This window comes from Aythya fuligula, chromosome 1, assembly GCF_009819795.1.
Source record: "Aythya fuligula isolate bAytFul2 chromosome 1, bAytFul2.pri, whole genome shotgun sequence".
In the NCBI taxonomy this organism is placed as follows: domain Eukaryota; kingdom Metazoa; phylum Chordata; class Aves; order Anseriformes; family Anatidae; genus Aythya; species Aythya fuligula.
The window spans coordinates 140090649-140108786 of NC_045559.1; the positions used below are offsets into that span (position 1 = coordinate 140090649).

Sequence of the window (18138 nt, forward strand, 5' to 3'; positions counted from 1 at the left end):
CTGCCCCAGGCTGCAACCAAAGCATCCTGCATCCAAGGGCATCCTGCATCTCCAAGGGCATCATGCTGGCAGGAAGGGTGGAGAGCCAGGCACCCATTTCCCAGCTCACTCCCAAGACCTGACATTGAATTGTACGGACATACCTCATGCACCTGATGGTCTGAGAAACCTTACAGGAGTGCCATGCTGAGAATTAAGTAGGGAACCAGGCCAAGGAGAAGTGGTTCCCTAAACACAGCAGTTCCCTTGTTCTAGACTTTGTCAGGTGGCCCTAGTCAGTGGACCTAATTTCATCAACCCTTGTTGGCCAACACAGGCTGTGTATCTGCTCTGTTTCATGCTGCTGTGGCCACACATAATCTCCCACAAAACCAGTGTCAGCCAAGGGAGGAAGGAGTTGATACACGATGTGAATGCTGCTGTGCTCTCTGTCGTGACATTTCTGTTTTTTCCTCAAGGTCTTTTTTTCTTTGCAGTGTGATGTCTTGGATCAAAATTTGTTAAACTTCCTCCCGGAACAAGAACATTCAGAAATTTATAAGATGTTATCTTCCTGTATGCTTATGACAGATTCTGCCTCATCGGATTACCTAAAAAGTAAGTTTTATTTTATCTTTCCCAGTAAATCAAAAAGCATGGGCAGGATACAACATTCCTCATAGAAGGAGGTTTTTTTATGTGACATTCAGTACAAAACTTACGTTTGTAGCATTTCAAAAAGATCTTGCCACCTGAAATGACCCTTTGGTACTATTTTTAAATGAAACTGGTTGCATTTATTTTACTAGGCTAAGTCTACTTGCAGTTACGTTAATTATTAAATATTGTATCTTTTGAGACAGCAAAGGAAAATAGGTTATCCAATGGTAACTGGGAGTTTGCCTGAGACAAATCACATCTTAATTGATATTTCAGCCCATTAAAGTAAGATGCTGTTCAGAGATATGCTAATGTTGCATACCTTTGTTTTGCACTACAGTTGAAAAGTAGCTGTAAAATTGTTGTAATTCTTTTTCAAATTGAATTTTATTTTTCTTACAAATCCTTTTATTTGCCTCATCCTTATTCACTCTGGGAGGTAAGATGTAGGAAACCAGAGAACACACAAATATAAGATGTACAGCTGCTTAATCTACTGTATATATAAAACCTACAGCTGATAGCTAATATGCCAAAGTTAATTTAATAGATATTTTGAGGTAATTAGGCATAGTTTTCCAACATGAGATGTAGAACAGCTGTGAGTCATGAAGAGCCTAAACAGAAAAAAAAAAAAAAAAAAAAAAAAAAAAAAAGCAGTAACTGAAGGATCCAGTTCTCTGCTTCAATACTCCAATGTTATGTCAGCATAACTCCTATGATGAAGACAGTGTAAGAGAACAAACCATGTAAATTAGCTGTGTGCAGACCTGTGCATAGCCCTGCACAACCCAGATCCATGCCGGGCACTCTTGCAGAGGTGCTGACCCTGCCATTTAATGTACCTTGGTGTATAGGGCTCTGGCTCTGCTTCCAGTTGCATGCCTGGGGTTGGAAGGCACTGTTTGTTGTGTTTAGCTTAAATAGTATATTTCTTCTTCTTCTTTTAACAATCCAGCTGACAATGAACTGGAGTTTTATTGTCATCTTCTGAGAGGAAGTTTGAACCCAAAGGAATTTCCAACATATGAATACATAAAATTTGTAGGAAACTTTCGGTCTTACAGCAATGGTAAGCTTTAATCGTTGTATAAATGTTATTTTAGCTATGTAAAATAAACTGTAAGTGTTGTTCCACTGAACAAGACAGGCTTGTAACCTGAAGGGCTATTTCTAATGTTAAGGGGTAAGTTTCACTTCCCATGGATCTAACAGCTGATTTGCAAAAGCTGGACGAGTAGCGGTGAAGGCTGAAACTGTGTTAGCTCTTATTGTCTGTGCCCTTTGCTTGCCAGCAGATGCCCCAGATGCTGGGTAAGTTCGCAAACACCACCAGGAGGCTTGGACTGTGCTTACTAACACCATGTGCTAAGATGGTACCTATTAGCTAAACAAGAATAGTGCCACCCTATCTAGTGGTTTATGACTTCCAGCCTGTGCCAGCATTGATAATCTACCGGGCCACCACAGCCCCACGCAGCCATTTCACATTCCTCTCCAGCACCACAGTGCCCAATACCCACAACAAAAGGAAAGAAATACACTCAGCACAGTCCTTAATGCAGCACAGTCGTTCTTAGGAAAGCATCTTTCAAGGGACGAGAAGCAGATTTTTACCTCGTGTGTTCCCTAACAAACAGATTGCTCCGTGGCTATTAGTGTCAGAGATGAAATATTCTTTTATTGCTTTCCCTTCTCCTGCCTGCCCAAGTTTGCTTTAGTTACTTGCCTGATTGAACTCCGGAGTGGCATTTCAAAAGTTGCTGGTATTGCTCCAAATAGGTCATCCTCAGCAAAAATTCCCCACCGTGCTTTCCAGAAACCGCACACCACACTGTGAAGAAATGTCCCTGTCCCCATTTAACTTTCTGGTCTTGATCCACGCGACTAGAATAGAAACCTACGTGCAGTATGGAGGCATGTATTTCTCGCTTGGTGCCATACGGTTTGAGGCTTTATTTGTATAAAAATGCAACCGCCTGTATGCTTTCTAGTTTGAATGAAGTGAAATGCGGCCGTGTGGCAGACGCACACACCAAGCTGTTCTGTTTTCTAGAGCAGAAACCGGATTTCAGGTGCTGACTCATAAGGATACATTTCTACCAGGGGAATTTCTGATCCATTTTCTTCAAGGATTTTCAGCCTTTTATTTTTGCGTGACCTTAAAATTGCCCTCTTCCCCGTTAGGATTTCACATCCCAGCATTTGAATCAGTGGCTATTTCTCAGAAGAATGATAAAACTTACATTTTCGCTCTGTTGCTCCCGATATCTCCCCTAGTTTAATGCATACAAACTAAGTGGGAACATTGATTTTAGAAGACATCAAATCATTTTCCAAGGACCCCAGCTTATAGCTTTCAAATAAGACGTGTGCTTTCTACAATTTTTTGCTTTTTCTTTCGTGTGCCACTTTCCTGTAAATCTTCCATTTTATGTGATCTCTTTCAATTTCTTCCCGGCTTGCTGCAGCCAGACCCTTCGGTCAGTACCTTTGTGCATCCATTGCTCCCTTTTTACATTTATATGACATAAATGCCAGTTCCCCAGCCAGCCCCCTGCTGGATGTGAGGCCAGAGCTCCTGAGCCAGGCGGGTGAGAAAGGCAGCAGTGGTAAGGGTGGCAGGGAAGAGATGCATCAATCAGGGCAGTGTTCTTCCTATGTGTTGGCCCCTGCTTCTGCTTTTCAGAGGTGTTTGTGGAGGAAAGAGGCTAAACCCAAGAGAAGAAAAGAGTTAGCAGATCACACTGTGGAGGGAGAAAGACAGAAATTGCAAATTAAGCTTAATTAGCAGGAGATGTTCATTATGGATGTATTCAGGAATGCTTTTCCCTGTAGCTTTTCACAGCAGTGGAAGTGTGAGCATGTTTTTACGCATGGGAGACGAATACAGGATGTTCCTCTCCAAATACAAATCTCTGCCGTTCCTTTTTAGCCACCCGATGCCAAATTCTACCTTTGTTTTCCACGATTTGCTGAGCATTTCCTGAGCTTGCTATCCCTGTGTGTCCCTGCTATGCCAGCACAGGGTCCCCCACATTAGGCTGTGCCCCCCCCGAACACTGACCTATCCCATTCCCATTAACCAAGTGTCGTGGCAGTGACAGTCCTAACGGCAGCCCAAACCTTTCCTTCTCAACCTTCATCAAACATTTTGAACTACTGGTAGGTCTGTTTTTGGCCTCTTTTAACAGAAATGTCACTAGCTTCATTCTCCTTCCACGTAACCTTTTACACAACCTCCCCTGAGTTCTCTCCTTCTCAGGCTCATTTTATTCTTGTTCGCTGCTGGTACAGAAGCAGTGCTTAGGGGAAGAGAGTGACATGTGCTGGGGTCCCGGTGTCCTTTTCCCCTCCCTTCTACCTCCTCTATTAATCGCATTGTGACTTATGGCTGAGAGCATCATATAGGGATGGGTTTGAATGGATTAATTTGAAGGACTGGGACTTAGAAAGTCTTAGGGGCTTAGCTGCTCTCCCTAACTTCAGTGGGAGCTGTGGGGCTAATTCCCCCTTCAGCTTTAAAGGCCATTTTGCTGTAACACTGAGAAGCCAATGAGAATTTATTTATTTATTTAATTATTCATTTAACTAAAGCAGGACAAATACCTGATATCTACAATGGTGACTTGTCACCAGGATTGCTGTCAGGGATCTCACGTGGCCTACACTGAGCTTGTGCTGCTCCCCCAGTGGAGCAGTCGCTGGCAGCTTTCCGCCATCTCAGAAGGGAGATGGTCCAGGGCAGGGAGATGCATGTGCAACCCCCAGAAATTGCCAGAAAAGCTTGCGTTGCTCACGGCATGTGTTCAGTCTTTCAGAAGATCACTGTCCCTAGAGCTCCTGGGCTCAGCTATAGCTGGAGGCGAGAGGAGCTGCACCGGCCCTGAGCCTGGGTTAGCAGCAGCATCCGTGCCGGGGCTGGTCCTGAGGATGGTGCAGTGCTCTGTGACTCCTGCTGCAAGTAATTTCTGCAGCTGTATCTCCACCAGGGATGTGGCACGAGCTGGCTGCACACGAGTGAGCCCCCCTCGAATTATCTGTGCCCAGGCAAGAGGAGCTGACCAGCGAAGCAGCAGTGCAAGCTGTGCGGAGCGACTGCATGAGTCACTGGCTGTGCTAAATCAAATACAAGAGATTTGATTTTCCATTTGGGAGGATTATATAATCATCATTAATTAAGCTTCAATGAGAAAAGCAGGACTGTAACCTGACAAGAAGACTCGGTAGTCCCGGGAGAGGAAGGGAGATGGTCTCCAGGCCACTCAGAAGGGGGGTACAGTTCCCTCTCTGTTTTGATGAGAAATGCCTAGTTGCTCACCAAGCAAAAGATCATTTTATTATTATTATTATTTGTTTGTTTCAAATAAGAACACCTTTGGATATTTTCATATATTTCAGGATCTAAGTGCCTTAATAACAGAATTACAGAATTACTGATGTTGGAGGAGACCCTCTGGAGGTCGTCTTTCCAACCCCTTGCTCAAACAGGGTCACCTTCAGCTGGTTGCTCAGCACTATGTCCATTCCAGTACCATCTCCATTCAATTAATTGAAGCCTTTTCTATAGTCCCTAGAATACATTCAAATACCTGAGGGAACCAAGTGCCACCACTGCACCTGTTGACCAGTAGTATGGGACATGGGGCAGACTCATGTCAGCATCACCAGTGAATACTATAGTAGTTCTCAGCCAGTTTCAGCTGAGGGAGGAGGAACACAGTAAATGTAATCCTCCAAATACTTGAAGGAAATGTTTATCTCCCAGGATGAAATGCCAAATTAAGTGAGAATAAATTATTTTACAAAGCTGCTTAATAGCTCACTCTGATAAGAAAAGATAAGATGGGCTGGATTTATCCTTCCTGTAAAAATTGTTTGCACACTTGTAAACAGAAGAAGATCTCTCACATTATACAACCAAATATAGGCTTTGGTATCATACTCCTGAGGTGACATACTTGTTTAAACACTCCTGAAAGGGACTAAGTCCTGCCTTTCAAAGTGTTCACCAAAAGAGAAAAGGAACAGCAGCATCTTTAAAGGGGCAGATTTGTCCTTTTATCCAAAACGCCTGAGGTTTTCCTCTTAAGGGAGGAGATAACTGTTATGTGAAAAGAGTTCACGATCAAGTAATACAAATATAATTAAATATTATAGTGGAATTTAAAACTGTGTGTCTTTGTTCCCGATTATGTGGAAACTTGGGAAGTATCTAGTTACTGGATGCTAATAATAGCAGATAAATCTACTGTTAGCTGATGTGTCTCTTAAGATAAGAATAACCATCAAGGAAATTATTACACTGAGGAGAAAAAAAATATTCACTCCCAGAACAATTAACTTAGTCTGAATTCTCTTTTAAAGGAAATAAACAGATTTATGCAGAAGATCCATTGATCTTGAATCTCTGCAAGCATATGCAGAAACATCTGATAACAAGAATATCTCAATCTGAAATGAGTGTTTTGATCAGAACTGACAGCCATGTATTATTATTTACTATTAACGATATAGCAGAATCTGCTGCTAGCAACCTACACCACTTATGCCAGGCTCTCTATGGGCCACCACAGCACCAAGCCAAAAGGCACCACTCCTGCCCTGAAGGGTCTGCATGGGGTTCACATCCATGTAGGATGGCAGGAGGAGGAAGAGAGAGCACTTCCAAACCAGCAAGTGATGTGCAGACACCATCAGTGTTACTCATCCACAGCTATTGAGTGCAGTCTTACTTGCCATTAGCACTTTAGTGTTTTCCATTACATATATTAATCACTGAATCTTCTGTTTTTCTGTGGTCTGAGTTTATTTATATGAAACACTCTTGGTTTTATTCCGGCCTGTTTGGCTTGTGTTTTTTGAAATGGCCATTCAGTTTGTTTGTCAGTCACTAAAGCTAGTTCTTTAAACATTAACATTTGCTGGCAAAATAGGAAGGAGGAATTTCTTCTCTCAAATTGCATAAAGGAGAGGTTTGCTCTTACAGGAGGACTATGTTTTAAACTTCCTGAGTTAAAATAAGATGACCAAACAACTGATGGCTGTACTATTATTAACTGAATACTGTCATCTGGTTTTTGTTTTGTTTTGTTTTTAAACATGTTTTTATTCATTTCACATGGTATGATTTGTATCCCTAAGGACAAAAACCCTTTTGTATAAGGTGTCTAAGAGCTTGGTTCTCTATATATTACTTATTTTTAACGTCTTGTCCTTAATATACCTGGTCCTTTTATTTTTAAACCCCTCTGTATAGGCAAATCAGTTTCTTCTATCTTGTTACATTTTTGCAGGCAATTTAATACCTCCTCTGCAAAAGAATCATGTTGTAACTCTAGGAGCAGCAGATCTGATAAGTAACCATGAACACTATTAAAACTCATGCTGAGGAGCATGATCAGCTAACTGATATATATGAGACAACCGTTTCACCTTTGACTCTGTATTTAGCTTTCTCAGACAACCTTATAGTTCCCTACTCAGGATGTGTTATCTAGATCATTTAATTGTGAAACATACATGGCCTCCTTTACCTGACCCCACTGGTTATAGCCAGCTCAACATTTTCATCAGACACCTTCTGACAAAAGCACTCCAAGACCTATATTTGACTTACAAAGGTAAATATCATCATAGCCTTAGACTTCATCCTATATTTTGCATTTGACTGTTTTTCTGTTGTGCTCTCAGAAAATTCACTGCTGATCTTTTAACTTAAAGATGTTGTGCGTATTTTTTCTTTCAAAGGGACTTCAAGAATCATATAGCATGATTTTTCAGAAGGCACATTTAAAAGATTATGCCAGGATACATATATTTAATTCATGTGCTGATCTCTTTTTTTTAACTGCACTTTAAAGGTATCAACAAAAAATTTGGAATTTGGAAGAGCAAAACAGGCTGTGAAGATAGACCTGTGGAAAGAACAGATACAAACAAAATAAGTCAGGCAGCAAAAGCAATTCAGAAACAAATCACATGCTTTTGTTTCTTTTTGTTATTGTAGTTGTTATTTTCAGATCGAGATATGTATTTCAGGGTAGTGGTTTCCTGCCTGCATTATGGATGCTTTTAATCCTTTGGACTTTGTCAAAGTCAATCAGATATGGAGATGGCACAGTATCGGTTAGAAGACTGGATGACTTTCAGCCAGGCCAGCTCTATCTCATCTCTGCAGGCTTATTCTCTCACTGCCTCTGAGTTTGACATTCTCGGTGATGAAATCCTGAATACCTTACACATCTATACTATATGACAATTATTACCCTTTAAATATTGCATTTACCTCTTGGAAAAATAATCCTATTTTCTAAACACCATGTTCAGTGATGTATTTGGGAATACACTGTCTCATAATCATGTCCATTTACATCAGACAGCTCACATCAAAAAAGCCATCTGCTCTCTTTGGTGCAATTCACTCTCCATTCAGCATTTCTTCTGGAACTAGTGTCATTTGCAAGCCCATGGGTTCACTAAGTAGGTTAATTTATCATACCTGTGCTTTGGAGGCTGAATGTGCTTATCTTATTTCTATTTCTCATGTTATGGAGTGTATTAAACACAGCACAGCCAGCTGGTCAAAAGTGGTGATTCTCCCACCGTATCTAGCATTGTGTGCAGTTCTGGGCTCCACAATATAAAAGGATGCTAAGGTACTTGAAAGTACCTTGAGAGCAGCGAAGCAGGTAAAAGATCTACAAGGCACATACTGTGAGGAGAGGCTGAGGACACCTGGGTTGTCCAGCCTGGAGAAGAGGAGGCCGAGAGGCGACCTCAGTGCTCTCTGCAGCAGATGTCCTTAATGTGGGTTTATAGCCATACCATTACTTTTTAAACAGGTCTGACTACAGAAATTAACAGACTTGCAGGAAGTAATCGTATCAGAGCAAAAATAATAACCCTTTACTCAGACTTCTCCCATTTCCTGCAGCATCTTTCTTCTTTTTTCCACCTCTTGTATTAATAATCCCATAGAAGCCCTTTTATGTGCACATAACCCCAGGATCAGAACCGGAATACATATTCCTAGGAAGTCCCCAGAGCAAGTGAGCTTTGCTGGTGAAAGGAGTTGAATTTTGCCCATATTTTTTATCTTAATATCCAGTCAGCCATGCCCTCAAGACTCAACTGCAAGAGAGGGCTATAATCTCTGTGGATGTTCATGCCTGTGCTGCCTTCTCAGATGAGAAATCTTTCTGCCCCTTCTTGGCGCAAAGTATTGTGCATACAGTGGTCTGAGCCAGTTAATCACGGTTGTGAATTCTCCTCGGAGCATTTCCTTTTCTGTCTCATACCCTGTTATCCTTGGTATCAGCTAGGTATTGTTATGCCAAGGTTTTCAATAGGTTTCTGGCTTCCAAAAGCACATGGGATAGGTAAATTGAGACTTCTTCAATCTCTACAATTTATGTCAGTGAACTAAAGCCCAGTGCAGAAGCACCCCAGAATAAAATTTGCTAGTGAACTCCTCCCCAGACAGATACAAAACTCTTCATTTTCACAAGAACTGATATGCCGATCCTTGCTTTGCCCTATGGAGGAGAAACAAATTGTAGAAAACTTCACAAAATTGATTATGGGGGCCTAATGGTAAGGAAAGATATTTTCATGGTACCATTAATCACCATTAGTATTAGATTAACTACTACTAGTGACCTCTGGCTACTGGAGGGGACCCTCTCTGCCTCCGAGGGAGACAGCCAGCTGGGCAAGTCCAGTTCCTACTGCAGCTTAACACAGTTTTCTTTCAGTCCTGTGTGAGTGGGATTATCATCTCTAAACAGCTCAGGTTTGGATGAATAATTTGCATTATGTCATTTGAATGTGGGATTATGGACAAACTCAAGGCAACACGTTCCTTTGGCAACACATCTTTATGGCAGGACGTGCTAGCAGGCCCTCAAAGCGACACGAGAGCCAAGCGATTACAGAAGACGGATAAAAACCATACATAAAAACTGTAGCCACGCGGCACCCAGTCTTTCCTTCTGGCTAGTGTTTCAGGAATCAGCAGGCCATGTGCAGACCCATGAGAGATGGCAGCTAGTGCCATACACTGGATGCTCTTTGCTCTTCTTCAGCACAAGCAGAAATCAAGCACACTGGGGACGCTTCTTAAACATAGACCAGGAGCACACGCTTCGGCAGCTACAAATCTCAGGCAGGCTCTGCTAGCTCGACGAAGCCTTGCTGGCTTTGGTCCTCAGTGTTTTGCCACTGGTGACTTGAAGAACTGCCTCCAGCCTCTTCCCTTGCCAATCTTTTTTCACTGCCTCATGGGAGGAACACGCTAGGCATGCCGCAGCATATATTTGTATTGTGAGTGGTGAAAAAGAGCAATTGGATGCGTGGGGTTTCTTTCCAGAAAGCTGGTTTATGCTCTGTAATAAGGTTTGGCCTTATTTTTATTAGGATTAACCTCTAAGATTTGTACGTGGAGTTAAGCTCCGATGCCTTTCTGCCTAACATGACTGACTTGGATTTAAATATATGCATATCAGCTTTAAAAGCTTCTAGAGCACTTTATGTGAATAAAATTAGTATTAGGACGTTTCAAGTGTGCAAAACATGCAGGGAGAGCAAATCTCATACGAGGCGTGACTCTGGGTCCCACTTTTTTTCCTGCATTAGTGCCTAACTCCACCTGCAATGGCTTTGATGATGCTGTCCCGAGGGCTTACCGAACATCGCCAGGAAAGCAGATCTGCTTTGTTGCTACCGTTCGTTTGGCAACGCCTCAGTTTTTAAAGGTAAGAGCATGTCCCAGGTCCCGTTCATTCCAGAAGTTCTCGAAACACTTTCAGAGTGGGTGACGCTCAAAAATCTTAATTTAGCTAATTGAATGGATTACAGATATCACATTTCATGCACAGAAATCCAGTGAAGAGGATTAGCAGGGTGAGTCGGGATCTGCACAAGTGGTGTCACTCCTGCCCCTCTTGCATGGGTAACCCGAACCTTGGTTGCACGAGGAACAGCGATGTCACTTTGCAGATAGGTTGTGCACCTTCTGCTCCTGGGATGGGACAGGGCACAGATGGCTACCCATGCTTTCATTTGTGCCCTGCTCATAGTTTTCCTTCTCCCCAACCTGTTAGTAAAATAGTTGCTTCTGGGAAAAAATAAAAAAATAAAAAATAATAAAAATAAAGGATAGACAACGTAACCTTGTGCCTGACACCGTGGTTCCCTAATGAACAAATGCGAGCTACTGCATCAGGTGTCCCATCCCCAGGGGTGAAGAGATTAAAAAAGCACAGCTGAGACACAGGCTGGATGAAATCACTGCCCTTTGGCCTGGCTCCATTACCGCATGGGGCCCTTGTGGGGCACTTCTGACTGATTCACGGCCCCAACAGGCAAGCAGGTCCCTTCTGAGGTGTGTGAGGACACCTCCATTAATCTTAACCATAGTAGTCATGCTAGAAGCAGAGGCTGGAGTTACGGATCTCTGGGAACACAGGAAGCAAATTCCCCCACGTGGGTAACTAGCATCTCAAAGCAAACACAACAACAAGCGAGCCACTGCGAGGGAGACAGCAGCTGCTGAACCACCAGGGGAAGGTTTTAGCTGCCAGGAAATCCTAAACACAGATCTCTCCAGTTCACCTGGATGAGTCACGTAATGCCCGGTCTCGGCTTTGTCCTCTCAAATGAAGGCAGAAATATGTATCTGACTGGCTGAGCATGGCAGAATCAGCATTTTGGTTTCACATAACAATGCTTGCACATTGCACGTGAGCAACTACCGACTTGTAGAGTATATTTTTGGCATCAGCGTGGATTTAGGTGTAAACTGGAGAGGGAGAAAGAGGAATTTAAGGTACACATGAAGGGCCCAGTGACACGGAAACAGATGCAATAGATTGCTCTTTGTAATTAGCAGGAAATGTATTAATCCTCCCTTTTATCTCCTTATCTACTGTGCATTTATAACAAACACAAGCTAGATGAAGCAGAGAGGTGAAGCTACACCTCTCAGTAAGTTGGTTTTCTTCACCATACAGGAGATGTGCATCGTGGAAGAACCTTTAGAGGAATTCACGTCAAGACACAGTCTGGAATGGAAATTTTTATTCCTGGATCACAGGTCGGTGACAAGAAAAGCACTCTTGATTGTGTTTTGTGCTTGTTTACTGCTATTTTCATAAGTGCAATTCTCTCAAATGGTGTTATGTTTCACATCTAAATCACATGAACAGGAGGACTACCACTAAAATTTCTACAAAAGCTGATGTTTACTATTCTACCTTGCATTTATTTTTATCTGTCTTCTAAAAGAAAGCTATCCTGCTTCTCAGGCAGAATTTGTGATTATCTTGTTCTCGTTTGTTTTAAAAAATATCAATGGACCGAAGCCTGTCCCACAGCAAAAACATCTCATTATTATACAGCTGTGAAAATTGTTCTTTCAAAATCCAGCCCATGACTGTGTGTGTGTAGTTCCCACTGAGTTACAACTCCTTTGCTGCAGGTTTTCACATGAAGGCCCCTTAGAAATAGAGCTGCTTTCCACCAGCACCTTTTCCTTGAAAATAAAGGCTTATCACAGGTTTTATGCTGGGAGGAAGGTGCCTGCAGGCACTGCTGTGCTGGTACGGGTCCCAGATGCAAGGCAAACCCCTGCTGGGCATCCCAGGCACAATGGGCCAAAGCCAGGATCCCGTCCCCTGGCAGCTGGGACTACATGCCTATGAGTGAGAGTAGATTTGGGCTTTTAGCATATCCATGTCAACACGCAGAGATGCTGTTTGTTTCCTGGTTGTATGAATTCACTTATCTTGTGCCTAAATGCAGAGCACCGCCGATTATAGGATACTTGCCTTTTGAAGTGCTGGGTACTTCTGGCTATGACTATTACCATATAGATGACCTAGAGCTGCTCGCAAGGTGCCATGAACACTGTAAGTATTGCAGAACCCACATTTCCTTTAATTAACCAGGATACCTCCTTTCAGTAAAATGTGGTTTCTGTTAAAATAGGTGTAAACTCAGAAGGTGAGGTTCCAACCCTTGCCTCACAGCCATATGCCTTAGTGTAATCATAACAGATCGGGTGCATCGTAGCTGCTCAGCATCTGGGCCATATTTCTCTAGCTCCGAAATGAGCACTCTCACTCCCCCTATTCCCAGAAGTAGCCAGTGAGACTCATTGAATGGGTAAAATATGCCAGATTTGACCCCTGCTCTATTAGTGAAGAATATACAGGAACAGATCAAGCAATTTCTGAGGAGATTGTGTTGTGTAAAATTCTTGTTGGTTATTTACTGTAATGTTGCTCACCAAATATTTGGCATTGATATTACCTGTGATTATTTAAAGATAGACTATTAAGATTTAATTGGAAAGCTCTCTCACTAAGTAAAGAAAATGAGGCAATCCTTTTTAAATATTTACTTATAGACTTGACTGGAATGTCTCAGTCTTCAGGCCTCTGGGTGGCCTGAAAATATCTGGCCAAAATTAGTTTTATATATGTTGACATTAAAATATAGAAAGGCTAAATATGTGCATCTTTGAGATCCCCTTGAAATCGCTGGAACAAAAAGCAGACATTAGCTTTGTCTTTGAATCTTTAAAACTTATAACATACCACAGTTTACTGTACTTCAGGTTCCTGTCAGTCTGGGAATTTTCTTTCAGTTTCAAATGATTTTTGTGTTTGCACAATGTTATCTCGTATACTCACTTCATTCTGCAGTCACTAAAATCCATCCATACAGAATACTCATCTTTTCAAGCATTTTTATCCTGTACTTTTCTGCTATAGATCTTCAGATGATCACTCTTAGAAATTAATCCCAGATGCCTCATTAAGCAGTATGTGAGCAGCACATAAACCAAGGAAAGATTTATGTTTAAGTTGTAGCAGACATTAATGCAATTGTGTCTAGCATTAAAGTTAATTGTACTGTTAAAGAATGTACTGTTCAAGCTGTCAGAGGAAGGCACGTACGGATCGTTATGATCATCTCTATCCTAAGATTCACAGGCCCACACACTCAAAAGGTACTTGGGCTCTAATCTCCCTTGGGAACCAGTGGGGCCGTGGACACCTTTGTAACACTGTTCATATTTCATGTCCTTCTCACGCTGATAACCGTGTGACCAGCTGTGTGTACTCTGTCCTGACAGTGATGCAGTTTGGCAAGGGGAAGTCGTGTTGCTATCGGTTTCTGACCAAAGGACAGCAGTGGATCTGGCTCCAGACCCATTACTACATCACGTACCACCAGTGGAACTCCAAGCCGGAGTTCATTGTGTGCACACACATGGTGGTAAGGTATGGAAACTGCCGTCAGCCAGCGGGGATGTGAAGGACAGTAAGACAAGGGCATCCTCATGACTGCAAATGTTACCTCTTAGAAACATGAGGTGTCTTTTATGCTACAAAAATGAAGCCTGAGCTCTCTGAAGGAAATCTGTGCATTGTAGAAAAATACTCAGACTAAGCCTTGCTCTATGCTATGCTTCATTTATTGACCACGAGTTTAGGGGCAGAATAACTATTGCATTTTTTCCATCTTGTGCAAAAATAGGGAATAGACAGCTCCCTCTACTATTCTGTTCCTTAAATCATTTTTTTTTTGTTTTTGGTGTGTTTAGTTTTGTTTCAGTGAAGTTGCAGACTAGTTTTAGGATGTGAACTTGACCTCTATAATACAGTTCTTGATTTCAAAAAGATAGGTAGAGAAAGGAATGAAAATTAAAACGTAATCCCTCAAATGTTGTGCAGTTGCATCTGACATGATTTTTTTAAGCTGCTCATTTAACCTGTAAAATTTCACAATAATTTGTTCCTCTATTTGCTTGAAGCACATTTTGTGATGGATGTATAACACCACCATGCTGATACATAGAATTATATTTTACATTCAGTTACGCAGATGTTCGGGTAGAGCGGAGACAGGAGATGGGCTTGGAAGAAGTGTCCTCAGAGGTTGTGTCCTCAGCACTAAAGGTACGATGAAACCAAGTCTTTTTTTCCTCATAAATACATGTAGTAATTGCAACTATTTCCTATGCTAACATCACTGAAAATTTCAGCTGTCTTTCTGAGTGGGTTCCCTAACAAGTTCAGAATTCATTGCTCACTTGAATAATTTTGAAGTAAATTGGATAAGTTCATGAAAGGATAAACCTGCAGATCACAGACAGCCACAAATTAAGTGGAGCATGGGCAGGGGCAATGAGAGATATGTTCATGTTTCCTTGGCAAAGAACTACAGTTCTGAGATCCATCTGGACATGTTCTGACAATCCTTCTTGGCTACATCGAGGAGATCTGCTGAGGGAAGAAAGAGAAGCTCCACACAGCTGAGTGTCTCACAGAGGGTGCAGTTGCTGTCAAGTCCAACTCTATGCAAAACACACATTCAGAAAAACATCTGACTGTGCAAAAGGACTATGGCAGTAGCTTCCTATTTATTTCCACCTCAGTGAAACTTCACTGGAAAGAGGATTAATTAGATGCTGTTTGGAAGGGACATCAACACTTGTGCCCAAGTCTTCTGCTGGCCTACCTGGGATTAGTTCTGCTCAAGTAATTTTAGGCCAGCCAAAGAACTGGGTCTGCAAGTATTACTAGATGCATTTCAAGATGTTTTTACCCTGACAGATGCAATAGCTATTCTCTTTTTGGTTTGTTTTAGGACAGTGGCTCCAGCTTGGATCCTGAACAGCACTTTAATGCACTCGATATTGGTGCCTCAATCCTCAGTGCTAGCCGGACACCCTCGGTATCATCCAGGAGCTCACCAAAATCTTCCCACACACCCAAGTCAGACCCAGCGTGTGAGTGGCATTTCTGGGTTACTGTGTTATTTTGCCAAGTTACAGAATGTGTGTCTATATACCATGGCTGCAAATTAAAATGAGGTATTGATATGTGTTAGTCAGTGACAATGAAATGCATCATCTGTGATGGTAATGTATGACACGGAAGGTTCTAGTTCGACCATCCATACACTGGAAAATGGGTAGCAGAACTAGCCATGAGACCTGCTACTTAGATCTGTTATGAAAATACTTTCATATTCAGATGTGAGGGTGTCAGTATGAGCAATGAGAGGCCCCTCCTGACTTACCTGAGTAATAGCAGCTTAAGGGTGATAACTCTTCTGGCCAAGATTAAGGATGCTCCAGCCATGACTTGCTCTTTCTGCTCCCTGATCTGGAAGAAAAGCCAATGAGCTAACCGAAATTTACAGTTATTTGCTCCATAAAAGGGAGTTCCAGCTGCTCTAGAACAGCTCTTGGGTCCTTTTGCTCTGCTCATTGGAATCATGATCTATCACTTTGACTTTTATCTTTGCCCAGACCCTCCTTATGAGTTTAATTTTACTCCCATTGAAGCCAACAAGAACAACCCTGACTCCAGCTGGAATTCAGCCAGACCATAATCATTTCTAGCCAGGTCTCACTTGTAATCCTGACTTCCAAAGGTGATGATTTGCAGTTTGTGAGAACTCACCCACGCTTTTCTTGCAGCTACGCCAACAAAGCTGACTGCAGAGGCTAGCACCCCCTTGCAAAGGACACCCAGCACGCAGCAGGACCTGTCTGCACACAGACTCAGCCAACCTACTGCCCTGCAGGTAACTCCCGAGAGCCACAGGAATAGGCAGTAGGTATAAGGCATGTGCCATGTAAGCAATTTGGCAAATTAAAATGACTTGCACAAAAGCCATGGCATTAGAAGAAAGCTAGATTTTAAAGGAGCCAAACTTACAAATAAAGTTTTGTTTTGTTTTTTATTTGTTTTTAACCTAGGCTTCTTTGCCTTCTCAGCCTTCATGTGAGCTTCTTCCACAGCAGCTGCTGCCTCAAGCAACTTTGCCAAGTCAGCCTGCACCACTGGCACAGGTTAGTTGGGGCTTCAGAAGTGGAATAGATCACTTGCCTCTCTCCTGGTGTTTTCTCCCTTCATCTAGTAACTGAATTAATTATGAAAGGCGAGGTCTTTGGGGGCTTTTAGGTTATTTCTTTAGTAGATATAATCCCCAAATCCACCAGCTCTCAAACTCTTAAAATGTTCTAGGAAAGTAATCCGAATCATACACTTGTGTGTTTAAATATTTTTCTGCACACAGACATTCACAGAAGAAGCCCAGGTGCGAGTAGGTTCCAAGTGCACACACACATCTACTTCACAGGAGGACAGAAAACAGAGATGGAAAATCAGTTTTCAACTCTGCTTCTAAAGAATCAGGTCCCTTCAAAATCGAGGCTACAATGAGAATTAAAAGCAAAAACTAACAAAGATACTCCTAAAACACCTGTTTGGCTTTGCTGAAGCACAACTAGCCAGCAGTAAAAGGCACACAAGTTCCACAACACCTATTCTGTGGGTGTGCTAGCAACAGTGAGGATGTCGCTGGAGACAAAATCCTCCACTGAAATCTGTGAACCCACATTTCAAGTGTGGGTGATGGCCCAAAAAGCCAGTGTTTCATTCGCAGTGGATTTTGAAGGAGTAAATCTGAGCACCGTGTTCTCATCTCATTGTTTCTGCCCTGTGGTCGTGTTGTGATGAATATCTATCTCATCATCCTCTGATTTTAGAAATGACAGAGTCCTGGACCTAAGCTGCTTCTATCTCTTGTACACTGTGCTCCCTCGCAAGATCTCAGAGTTTCTTCCCGTAGCATAGAAAACATAAAAAGTCCTGAGGATCTCTGCTTTTAAATAACAAATTCTCATTTATCTTTTGTATTTAATATTCTTTTCACGACTCCACACTGGCATGCAGTGAAGAAACAGCATATCAATTATCTGCTCTGAGCAGTCATTTTCTTTTACAGATATTCCTCTCCTTTATTCATTAATGCATTTCCAAACATCAATTAGTTTATTTATTATAAACCTGGGCATGTTCTGCTTGACTCTCTCCTACTTCCCTCCCTTCTCTATCAAAGCTTTTTCTGGAGAGATGCTTTCCAGTTGTTTACAAAAAACCCCGCCACCTCACCCCTTCCCAATAAAACACTCTTGTTGATGCTCCAGCTCCGTTTCTTCCCTGTGCTGTTCAGTTGCATGGCCAAACCCCCGGCAACCCTCTTCTTGAACAGCAGCAAAGCTCAGTCACTCAGCAGTGACCTGAAGAAGCCCGAGCTGTAGATTCCCTTCTTGTGAAGCAGGAAAACAGCACCACAAACCCACATCCCACAGACCCGTGGGAAGGCCATGCAGACACAAGAAGAGCCACAGAAGCTGCTGCCCGATGGCTTTTTGCTCCTCACCCTCAGGTGAAGGTCTCACCAGACACACAGATGCCAGAGCCTGTGGACATTTAGGGCCCCTGATAGCACACTGATGAGAGTCCTTGTGGCAAACATCCCACCCTGAGGCAGCAGCATCTGCAGTGAGCAGCCAGCACTCACCCGGGGCTCCATCTGCTTGAACTTTGGTTTGGTTTCAAGCAAACTCTGTGCAGGTTTTGCCTCCGCCAAAATACAGTTTTAGACCCTTACCTGCCTATCTGAACTAACCCT

General features: G+C 42.4%; 1 protein-coding gene across 2 annotated transcripts in view; it reads left to right on the forward strand.

Annotated features, from left to right (window-relative positions):
- Positions 1 to 18138, forward strand: part of NPAS2 (neuronal PAS domain protein 2) — a 50576-nt gene that overhangs the window by 17101 nt on the left and 15337 nt on the right. For both annotated transcript variants that reach the window (XM_032208095.1, XM_032208094.1), the window contains exons 5-14: positions 477 to 597; positions 1598 to 1711; positions 10276 to 10394; positions 11652 to 11734; positions 12442 to 12548; positions 13781 to 13928; positions 14525 to 14606; positions 15298 to 15439; positions 16136 to 16242; positions 16418 to 16510. In XM_032208095.1, the coding sequence (XP_032063986.1) occupies positions 477 to 597; positions 1598 to 1711; positions 10276 to 10394; positions 11652 to 11734; positions 12442 to 12548; positions 13781 to 13928; positions 14525 to 14606; positions 15298 to 15439; positions 16136 to 16242; positions 16418 to 16510 (1116 nt within the window). The remainder of the gene's footprint in view (positions 1 to 476; positions 598 to 1597; positions 1712 to 10275; positions 10395 to 11651; positions 11735 to 12441; positions 12549 to 13780; positions 13929 to 14524; positions 14607 to 15297; positions 15440 to 16135; positions 16243 to 16417; positions 16511 to 18138) is intronic.